General features: G+C 42.2%; 1 protein-coding gene across 1 annotated transcript; it reads left to right on the top strand.

Annotated features, from left to right (window-relative positions):
• Positions 1-77: 77 nt before the first annotated feature.
• On the top strand, positions 78-10,675 carry Ccne1 (cyclin E1; the record flags this gene model as incomplete). Its single annotated transcript, XM_033765975.1, has 10 exons — positions 78-209; positions 421-489; positions 5,834-5,982; positions 6,097-6,232; positions 7,623-7,769; positions 8,657-8,752; positions 8,913-9,047; positions 9,144-9,255; positions 9,349-9,506; positions 10,066-10,675. Coding segments are annotated over 10 exons (1,257 nt in total), but the record flags the coding sequence as incomplete, so codon positions are not given.
• Positions 10,676-11,539: the final 864 nt, after the last annotated feature.

The following is an 11,539-nucleotide window of genomic DNA, read 5'->3' on the forward strand; positions in this document are numbered from 1 at the left end:
AAGGGGGGGTGGGCGGGCGGCCCGGCTGCCGCGGGGAGGGGAAGGGTGCGCGGCGGTGGGGGAGGGGCGGGCCGAGATTTGGGGAGCGCTCACCCCTACCCCTGCCACCGCGGCTTTGCAGAGATGCCAAGGAACAGGACGCCAGGAAAGATGAAGGTGCCGCCGACCTCTCTGTTCGCTCCAGGAAAAGGAAGGCAAATGTGGCCGTTGTGAGTACAAAGGAGACAGGTTGAGGAGTTTTCCCCCCTCCATCTTAACCTGGGTACCAGACTTAAGTCTGCCCACGCATATGTTGATGGGAGCTAGCTTGGGAGGGCATCCCTTTGACAGAAATGGCACACATAATCTAATGAGCTTTTCTCCCTTTCCTCTCTGTTTCTGTTTTTGGTGTGTTTCCTTGGCGGGGGCTGTCTATGTTAGTTTTTGCAGGATCCCGATGAAGAAGTTGCCAAAATTGACAGGACTGTGAGAGGCCAGTGTAGCAGTCAGGTAAGTCAACTGGTGGATTGGACCTGCATGGAGAGCCTCCTGCTCTCCTGGGCCCCATCGGGTTTGTGCTTTCTTGTCTGCTGCTGAAGACCCTGTGGTTAGGGTTAGTTTTTCTCTAACTGGAGTCGCAGTCCACATGGCTGAGCACCATGCCCGTCCTGTGTACTGGCCTCTTGCAGCCTTGGGATTCCAGGAAGGGCTGTGTTCCTGACTGGCGCCCTCTGAAGTTACAGATAGGTGCTGATGCCTTGGGAGAACCAAAGTAGACATCCAGCCTCTCCCTTTGCCTGTGAGGAAACTGAGGCTCAGGAAGAAAGCAACTCAGAGTTCTGTGCAAGCCAGGGGCAAAGCTGGACCCACAGCCTTTTCAAGGGGCTGGTGAGCTGGGGGTAGGACGTCTGTTTCACCCCATGCTTGCCTGTGGATTTGTCATGGTGCTTAGAGCTTCCCTTTGCCTTTAGTCTTGTTTTTTGTTTTTGTTTTGAGACAGAGTCTTACTTTGTAGTTCAGACTGGCTCTGAGCTTGAACTCACTATGTAGCCCAGGCTAGTCTGGAACTCTTGGCAATCTTCCTGCCTCAGCTTCCTGGCTGCTGGGATTATAGGTGTGCACCACCACACCTGGCAGGTTTTATTTATGTATTTATTTATTTATTTTGAGACAGAGTCTTGCTATGCATGCAGTTTGTTGGCCTTGTACCCCAGACAGGCCTCAATCTCATGGAGATTCTCGTGTCTCAGCCTCCTAAGTGCCAGGACTATAGGCATGTGCCACCATGCCCAGCTTCCTGTTGCTTTTAGGTCAACCTTTTTTCCCCTCTGTGATCATGAAAGATCCTCTAGCCCAGTGGGGCAAACCTTTTAGAGCTTCCGATGATACAAACAGCCTACTGCAGCACTTGTTCTAGGTTCACCACCACTGCTCTGGCCCATCTAATAATTACCTACCTTAACTGGATGTAGTGGCACACGTGTAATATGAGCACTTGGGAGGCTGAGGCAGGAGGACCAGTTTGAACTATCTAGTGAAACTTTGCCTCAAGAAATGAATAAAAATAAATATGTGAGGTTTTTTGTTTTGTTTTGTTTTTTTGAGACAAAGTCTCACTATGTAGTTGAGACTGACCTGGAACTCACTATGTAGCCCTGGCTGGTCTCAAACTCAGTGATCCTCCTGCCTCAGCCTCCCGAGTGCTGGGATTACAGGTGTGCGCCACCACGCCCAACTAACATGTAAGATTTAATCTAAGCTGGGTGTGGTGGTCCAAGCTGGTAATCCCTGCACAGTGGGAGGCTGAGGCAGGAGGATTTTGAGTTTGAATCCATCCTATCTGTAACCTAGCAATTTAGTGAGACACTGTCTCAACCTTCCCCCCCACCAAAAAGAACCAATTACCTACTCTGCCATCTGGACTTAAAATGGCTTTAGCAACAGTGTCAATGCCTATAATATGGGCATCTCAACACTTTTTATTGACTATTCCATCTCTCTTGCTACTAAAGAAATGACCTACACATAGTGTAATATCGCTATAATATCAGAAGTTCTTGCATAGAAAGTCTGTATTATCTCTTTACCTCCAGAAATGGCTGGAGAGTATAGTTATGGCTGCAGTGGGAGAAGCCGCCTGTCTCTAAGCCAGCCTTTCTGGCCTGCCTCTGTCGCAGATAAAAGCTGAGCAGGAACAGTGTTCGACCTGAGTGCAGTGCTCCAACTGGGTTAGCAAGGACAGCACCTCACTTTGTGGAGCAGTGAGCACTGATGTGAGAGAGGGATGGGCCTCACAGTGATGGCCACCTTATTGGCTATGGCGGGTGTCACTGCACATGGGCTACTGTGATAAGCATTTTTGAGGAAGACCCATTTCGTACTGAACAAGGGGTTGGTTTCCTTCTCTATTGAGAAATGCTTCAATTCAATTCAGGAAAGGCAGTAAGTTAGTGCATCCCAAGTTCTTTTGACTTTCCCCTTAATTTTTTTTCAAATCGAGCAAGTTGATTATATGGATATTATAAATGAGTCCCTGCTTTATAAAACAAGATTATTTATTTTCTCAGCTCTGTTTTGTATGGTAATTTCCAATTTGAGATGAAGCCATGTGTATTGACTCTTGGAGTTTTACATTCCTGTTCTCAGGGACAACCTGAGCAGTACTCTTGAGTGTCTGGACCATAGAGAGGTGATAGCTGTGGTAATGACCAGTGTATTGTTTCTCATGAGAAGGCATTTTCACGGCTGTCCAGGGATGAATGACAGCAGGTTTCTACACTTAGTAGGATAGAGCTTGGAATTATCCGTTTCTTTTGTTCTTTCTCTGTGAAGATTAATGAAGTTAGATTTTGAGGTACAACAACTGTTTTGCTAATTACACAGAATTTTTCTCTGAAGTTACAGTTCGTCCCAGACCAACTTAAAGCTAGTAGGAATTATCATGCTACATTCAGTATAACTGCTTCAAAACCACAGAACTTTTGATGATTCTTAAGGCTGCCCTGTTACCTAAAATCTGTTTCCCATGACCATTTTGTTTACTTTTCACAAGACCCCCAACATTTTTATTTGAAGCAGAAACCTAGACTGTTAAATACCTCTTAGAAAATTTTGTATAAGAAAGGAAGTGTCATTAAGAGTCAGAGATGGTTAGCAGTAGTCAAAATTGGTCTCTTGTTATCTGTTTCCTTCATCAATAGAGTCAAACTCATTTTGGTTCCTTTGAAACCAAGTTAAAGAGCGTGGACAATTATTGTGCCTCATCCACTGTCTTTTTTTTTGTATCAGGAATCAAACTTGGGACCTTGCGTTTTCAAGGCAGGCAGCGGAACCATTGAGCTAAATCTATGGCCCTCATCCAGTGGTTCTTAAAAAAGCCTATTTTGGAAACCATTTTTCTGCTGTGGTTCACCTAATTTGTCTATGAACTGCAAGTTGGGAAGGGCTGCCAGTTAGTTTATCTCCAAAGACCTTCTCTCACACATGCCAGCCATCTGGCCTTGGAGGGTGACACCCAGCTTGTGCCTTCAAAACTAGAATTCATTCTTGAACGAAGAGCAATTTAGAGCAGTTGTAACGTGAAACTTTTTGAGTCAAGGAAATGCTACCAGCACATACTAGAACTGAAAGGAAGTTGCCTTTCTTGCACAGCTGTTGGCGGGAGCTGTCATGGATAATTTGCATGCCCAATTCTTTGTACAGAGAATGGAGAAGAGCCCTTTCCAGCTTTGCTCTTCTCACTGGGTGAGGTGATTGGGCTTCCTTTGAAGGTGGGCTGTGTGTGTACTGTAGGAAGGAGCTCTTAGACTGGAGAGTCCATGTTCATTGGTTGTTCCAGTTGTCTGTTTAGCCCTCTGGTTGACATTAATGGTCGCTGATTAAGAACAAAATGACAAAAAGGAAAAACTGGAAGCATAGTCTTTGTGAATAGGGAAGGGTGAAGGGAGGGCAGGGGTATGGGGAAAAAATAAGAACTAAGATATAATCATGTAAAAGTACAAGATGCAATGTAAATGTAAGTATTGTTTGCTTTACTTTTTATTTTATTTTTTTGAGACAGGGTCTTTTTTTTTTTTTTTTTTTTTTTTTTTTACAGGGGGTTTTTATAGACAGGGTCTCACTATGTAGTGAGACTGATCTGGAACTCACTATGTAGCTCAGGCTGGTCTCACAGTGATCCTCCTGCCTCAGCCTCCCGAGTGCTGTCAGCCTCCCGAGTGCTGGGATTACAGGCATGCGCCACCATGCCTAGCGGAGACAGGGTCTCACTATGTAGTTGAGACTGACCTGGAACTCACTATGTAGCCCAGGCTGGTCTCGAACTCACATCAGTCCACCTGCCTCAGCCTCTCAAGTGCTGGGATTACAGGCGTGTGCCATCATAAGCTTAATACTTTTTTATTCATTACTTTATAGCAGAAATAAAGTGGCAAAATAATCTTAGTGTTTTCCAAATACTGAAAATTGAATAAAAAGTCTCTGAAATCTTGTTGATAAAAGGCTACTTTGTTTTTTAAAGATATCATTGTTCATTTATCAGACATGTAAGTCTTACTCCACAAGGCTAGGGCTCTGAAGTAGGATTCAAAGGTCTTAGGAGTGTCTCTGTCTCTATGGACTTCTTAATATGACCTGTGACCATTGCTTGATTTAGTTTTAACTAGGTAGCTGCTTGCTGTTTTGAGTTAGGGAAAACAAAAGATCCCCACTGTGTGATATTTGGCTAGCCTTTTTTCTTTTTTATGGAGTTTATTGGTACTTTTTAAGTAGAAGGTACAGTTACATTCATCATTGGGATCTTGTACCTTTACACACGACAGATCTTGGTTCTCATATTTTCCCCATAGCCCTGCCCTCCCTTCACTCCCCTCCCCTATTTACAAAGACTTTGTTTCCATTTTTTCCTTTTCTCATATTTTTCTTTTCCCTTATTTCCTTTCCCCTACCCTCCCCACTTCCTCTATACCTTTGGCCCTTTTCTTCCTATTTCACATTATCAGTTATACAATTTGGATCTTATTTACACTTTTAGTTTTTCATACCAGAGAAACTATTTGGTATTTACGCACGTGTGTCCTATTTATTTCACTTCAAAGTATGGTCTCAGTTGCATCCTTTTTCTTATGAATGACTAGTTTCTCATTTATTGCTGAATAGTATTCCATTCTATAGAAAAACCACATCTTCTTTATCCACTCTCCAACTGATGGGCAACTGGGCTGCTTCCAAGTTTTAGCTATTATTACAAACCATGTCGCTGTAAACAGGTGCACATATATATCGCTGTGATATGATTCTTCTAATTCTTTTGGGAAGATATACAGCAGAGGGATAGTTGGGTCAAATGGAACCTCTAATGCCAGTTCTTTGAGATATCTCCATACTGATTTTCACAGTGGTTGCACCAGTCTGCACTCCCACCAACAATGGAGAAGGGTTCCTTTCTCCCCAAACCCTGCCAACATTTGTTATTGGTTGGTTTCTTGATAGCAGCTTGGCTAGCCTTTTTGTACTATATGAGCTCTTTGCATTTTATTCTTACCTTTCCTGTGTCTTTTGCTGTTCAGGCACCTCACCTAGAAGTGATGATGTAGAGGATAAAATGCTAAATTTTCTAGTTTTCTTAGGAATTTACTCCATAGATTCCTAAGCTAGCGATAAATGAAAGCTAGGTGTCGTTACTGTACTGTGGCTTAATACTTATCTATGTCATCTTCATCTTAGGCCAGAAGAATTAAGCCTAGAGATTACCCTTTGGTATGGAGCTATTTTTTATAGTACTGTCTGATCTACAGATTAGTGAGTGTGAAAATGGATTACATCAAACATTTTAAAATGTGTTTTTGATTTACAGTCTTGGGACGATAATACAGGATGTGCAAACCCTTGCTCCTTGATCCCCACACCTGATAAAGAAGAAGGTGAACCAGAATACCCAAATCCTACATTTGTGCCTCGGAAAGCCACCCCACCACCCAGGGCCTCACCACTGCCTGTACTGAAGTAAGCATTGACCGCGGCGTGACTTCTCACTCTTTTAGTCCATCTTCTCAGACTTCATTATGTGGGTGCTCATTGACACTTGGATGAGCTTTGTTTTCTGCTTTTTTTCTCTAGCTGGGCAAATAGAGAGGAGGTTTGGAAAATCATGTTAAACAAGGAAGAGACATATTTACGCGATGAGCACTTTTTGCAGCGACACCCTCTTCTACAGCCTAAAATGCGAGCAATTCTTCTGGATTGGTTAATGGAGGTGAGTTCCAGTTTTTTCATTCACTTGGAAGGATTGACCATTTCTAGATCCCTGTATGCTGTTACTATCTCTTGTATGTTTGTGTTTTGATTGATTCCATTTGTGCCTTCTGTACCTCTGAAGCTGTGTGGTGTGTTTACTGTAGTGGTCTTTCTGATATTTTTATTTGCTTTTGGTGTGGGGGCTCTTTGAGACATTATGTAGTTCAGCTGGCCTTGAACTCACAGCAATCCTGCCTCAGTTTTCCAAATATTGGGATTACAGGCATGTGCCATCGTGCCCAGTTATATTATGTAATGTGATTGATGCCTTTATACTCTGGAAACAAAATTTTTTTTTTTGGTACTGGGAATCCAACTCAGGACCTTGTGCTTGCCAGACAAGTGCAGCACCACTGAGCTACATCCCCCCATACCTTTACACTATGAAGGGATGCTGTTTGAGTTTTGTGTTTAAGGAATATTTTTATAAATGAATATATATAGACATACATACATATCTTAATCTGTACTTTGAGATAGTCTGGTGATGGATGGAATTTTCTAGCAGAATTCTGTGTCTGGTTTCTCTGGCTCCTTTCTGTATGCTAATCCTATGAATTATACTGATGGGGGGATGTCCTGTTTTGGGGTGGCAGTGTGGTATTACAGAGTTACATATGTATAGCCAGACTTTTTTTTTTTTTTTAAACAGACTTTCTACAGCAGTACTGAATTGATGACATATTTTCCTGAGCTTTTTCACCTCTATCGTGTATACTATTTATTTCAAGTTCTCTAGCAGTCTTAGGAGGTATGCAGGGCAAGTCCTAAAAATTTTATAGTTTTAACTCCTCTCAGCCAGAGCCTACAATACAATCCAAGTCTCTGGGTCTTTGCAGTGCTTTTTAACAAAGCTTTTGGCTCTCATGGTATACTGTTTGGGGCATGTTATAATCTTTAAATGTGTGTTCCAGCTTTTAAACTTCCTCATTGCTATCTTAGTTGTAAGGGAATATGTGAGTTCTTTCCTTTATAATGAGACTTATAAAAAAAGCAACATTCTTTGAGAAAATTAAAAAAAATATTTATGTATGTATGATGTATGTCTTATTTCATGAAAATGCTGCTTTCCCCAGGCTTTGAAACCTTTCCTCTGGCATATGAACATTTGTTCTGACTATTGTATAGATCTAGATCACAGAACATTTAATTCTTATGTTTGAGGTCTAGTTTTTCATTGTGCATGTGCCTAGGGCGTCAGCCAAGGTACCCATCCTCAGAAAAGCAAAGTTACCTTTCTTAACTCTTTTGATTTGATTATGTTGTCTTTCATCAAAACTCAGGACAAAGTCTGTTTTTTTCCCCTCCCTTCAAGTAACTCTTCTAAAACATACTAAATATTTTTTCAGGTGTGTGAAGTCTATAAACTTCACAGGGAGACATTTTACTTGGCACAAGATTTCTTTGATCGGTATATGGCAACACAAGAAAATATTGTGAAAACACTTTTACAGCTTATCGGGATTTCGTCTTTATTTATTGCTGCCAAACTGGAGGTAAATAATTTTCAAATAATTGTTATATATATAATATGTGCTGTTTCTTGAGCTCTATTGAGATGGCGGAAGAGGTCACCTATTTGTCTGTAATAAGTATATATTTTTGTTTTTGTTTTTTGAGACAGGGTCTCTTGCAGTGTAGCTCAGGTTGACCTTGAACTCACTATATAGTTCATGCTGGCCTCAAAGTCATAGTGACCACCTGCCTCAGACTCCCAAGTGCTGGAATATATAGTTGTGCACCACCACACCTAGCTCAAATCTCATATTTTTCTCTTAAGATATATTCAAAAGTCTGGGTATGTAGCTCAGTGCCACAGCACCTGCCTCATAAGCACAAGGTCCTGAGTTCAATCCCTAGTACTGGAGGAAAAAAAGATAGGCAAAAAAGATGGGAACTAAGAAGAGAGGAGGAATAAGTTTATAGAACATTTAGGTCATTGTAGTAAATATTAAATGAAAAATTGAACTTTAAAGATTAATTTGAGGGCTGGAGATTTAGTGCTTGCCTTGCAAGCACAAGGTCTTGAGTTCAATCCCCAGTACCACCCAAAAAGATTAATTTGATATAATTATAAAAGAATATGTTAGCCAACTTTCAAATATATTGTCAAAGGTATTGAGAAAAAGAAGTTTTTTAGATCTGAGTAAAAGTTATATATACATATCTGTGTATTCATTCATTTATATTCAGTGCGGGTAGGAGTTGCATTTCTTTTACAGCCAACACATTTTGGGCTGTTGATATGGCTCCTATACTGATCCAATCATTGAATCCTTTTCCGTACCAGAATGCCAAAAGAAATAATTTGGGATGCATATTACAAATTAAAACTATTAGAGATTGACTTTTTGCTAATGATATTTTCCTTATTTCTTCTTAGGAAATCTATCCTCCCAAGTTGCACCAGTTTGCTTACGTAACAGATGGAGCTTGTTCAGGAGATGAAATCCTCACTATGGAATTAGTGATTATGCAGGTAGTTTACAAGTTGGTTTCCAGTCATGTTTTAAATGCATACGTCATGTCCTCCCCACATGAAGTGTGGGTGTCTTCTCCAGCTGGACATGTGGCATGGAACATAGCTGCATTTTGAACCTCATTTCATAACTCTTGGTGTCTTTCCTGTTTCCCGTTAGGCTCTGAAGTGGCGTTTAAGTCCCCTGACTATTGTTTCCTGGCTAAACGTGTATATGCAGGTTGCATATCTAAATGACGTATATGAAGTGCTACTGCCACAGTATCCCCAGCAAATCTTTGTACAGATCGCAGAGGTAAGGGGCTCCGTGGCTTCTGGGGGTTCCCACTCTCCTGGTGGAGTAAGGAACTCTAGAAGTGATGTGTGTCAACCTGTGTTCTTTTCTCTGCAGCTTTTGGATCTCTGCGTTCTGGATGTTGGCTGCTTAGAATTTCCTTATGGTGTCCTTGCTGCTTCTGCCTTATATCATTTCTCTTCATCTGAATTGATAGAAAAAGTTTCAGGTAGGTTGGCTTTCCAGTGACTTCCTAAACAACGTGCATTAAACTCACAAACCATGTGTGACCTTCCACTGAGCCTGTAATTTCTTATTGCAGGGTATCAATGGTGCGATATAGAGAAATGTGTCAAATGGATGGTTCCATTTGTCATGGTTATAAGGGAATCAGGAAGTTCCAAAATAAAGCACTTCCGGGGAGTTCCTGTTGAAGATGCCCATAATATACAGACTCATATCAACAGCTTGGATATGCTGGTATTTACTGTTCCTTGCTTCATTCTTTGCTGTCCACACAGATCCCTAAAATTGCCCGAATTGGGCATGGTGGCATTGCCTGTAATTACAGCATTCTAGGAGGCTGAGGTAGGAGGTTTGCCCTGAATTCAAGACCAGCCTGAACTATGTAGTGAGACTTTGTCTTAAAAACACTGCCTACCTTCTTCATTTTCCTTCCAACAAGATCTAGGCATCCTAGAAAAACTCCAATTCTTTTTTTTTTAATGTACTGGAGAGTGAACCCACAGCCTTTACACTGATCTATATCCCTAACCCTTTTTTCTTTATTTTTTAAGTCAGTCTCACTAATTTGCCTGTGCAGAGGTGGAGCTTGCAACCCTCAAAAAACTCCAATTCTTTTAATTCCTTGAAAAGAAAATTTCTGATCAGTAGATGCCATATCTCCATACTGTATAAGACTATACTTTTAGGTTATTTTTTGCTATTTTCCCCCTTCCATAGAAAAAGCATATAATAAGTAAAGAGAAGGATGAGTTCTTCACTTTAACTGCTCTCGCTGTTTTTTTCTAATCAACAGGACAAAGCCCAAGGAAAGAAAGCCATGTTGTCGGAACAAAATAGGATCTCTCCCACTCCGTCCGGAGTCCTCACCCCGCCACAGAGCAGTGAGAAGCAGAGCAGTGAGCCGGACACAGCCTGACCACACAGCCTCCTGCAAAGACAGTCGTGGGGAAGCCCCTGCTCCTCACTCTGAGGGCTACAGCGGAGGCCTGTGCTAGTTTTTACAGATATTTAAGTGGAAGAGTCTCTCCTGTGACAGAAGTATTTCTGTGGACAGCTTTGGACAGGGAGAAATATTTTTTATTAAATGCTTAGGTTTTTTTTAATAAGTGGGTCAAGTACACCAGCCACCTCCCGAACACCAACGCGTGCTCCAGATGCTGCTAAGGAAGGTGATACTTGACTTGATCAACTTTACAGAAACGAGAAAGGCTTAAAGTGGAGGAGTGCGGGTGCTTCGCTGAGCTCCACACGGTGCTCTGAGCTGCATCGTGTTAGGCGACACGCGTGATTGTGAGCACTCACAGGGATACAGAGCCACGACTGGCGGGGCGGGGCCACACTTCAGACACTGTCATCCAGTGTACCATGCCTCCCATGAACTCTTGTAAGTGCTGCTATATCTACCCCTGTTTAATAAAGATAATCTGTCTTTGAGACAGCTGGTTTTAGGAGCTATCTGGTCATTTAAATTAGAAGACAACTTTTGGTGTGGTTATATCAAGTTTCCTTTTTTGTCTTCATTCTTTTGGAAGGTGAGGTCTTTCAGGGAAATACATTTAAAAGAAAACTTTGGAGTGAACTTCAGGTGTGGCAGGCTGGTCTCCTGAGGCCCTGGAGCTAAGAGGCTTCTGATTGTCACTTCTCCCATGATGCCCCGCACAAGTCATTGCCCCCGCTGGGGTCTTTGGCCATCAGGAGCTGTAGTGGTGAAGTCATTTCCACACCCAAGAGGATTTCTGAGTATAATTTCCTTCCTAGGACTGTTTAAAGGTCATAAAAAATCTGCGATTAATATTTCCCATCCTTACCCTAAAGAATAGTTGAATCGTGGGAGAATTTCTAGTTTAGTAGTCTAAAGGTATGCTTTAATTACAAAGTAAAAGATGCAGCTCAAGCCAGGATTTTAGTGTACATCCTGTTCCCTGACTGGCAGGGGACTCACCCAAGGCCTTGCTAATGACCACTGTCCCCTTGGAAGTCTGGCTTTCTGTTGAGGAGTGTCAAAAGTGGTCTTTCCAGCCATGGTACACACCTGTAACAGCCCTCTGGAACCCTGGGCAGGAGGATCTTAAGTTTGGGCCTGGCTGGGCTGTGCTGCAAAATTTGGGGGATAGGGCTAGGGATGTAGCTCAGTGCAAAGGTCCTGGGTTCAATCCCACACCTTGTGTTTTCACTGTCAACGCTTTCAGTGTGTATATGTAGAGGGGGCTGATGGGTACAAGGGAAGATGGAGCAAAACAGTTACTCAATTTTATGTTGCAAAAACT

Source organism: Fukomys damarensis, unplaced genomic scaffold (assembly GCF_012274545.1).
Source record: "Fukomys damarensis isolate Sample0158 unplaced genomic scaffold, DMR_v1.0_HiC HiC_scaffold_19, whole genome shotgun sequence".
In the NCBI taxonomy this organism is placed as follows: Eukaryota; Metazoa; Chordata; class Mammalia; order Rodentia; family Bathyergidae; genus Fukomys; species Fukomys damarensis.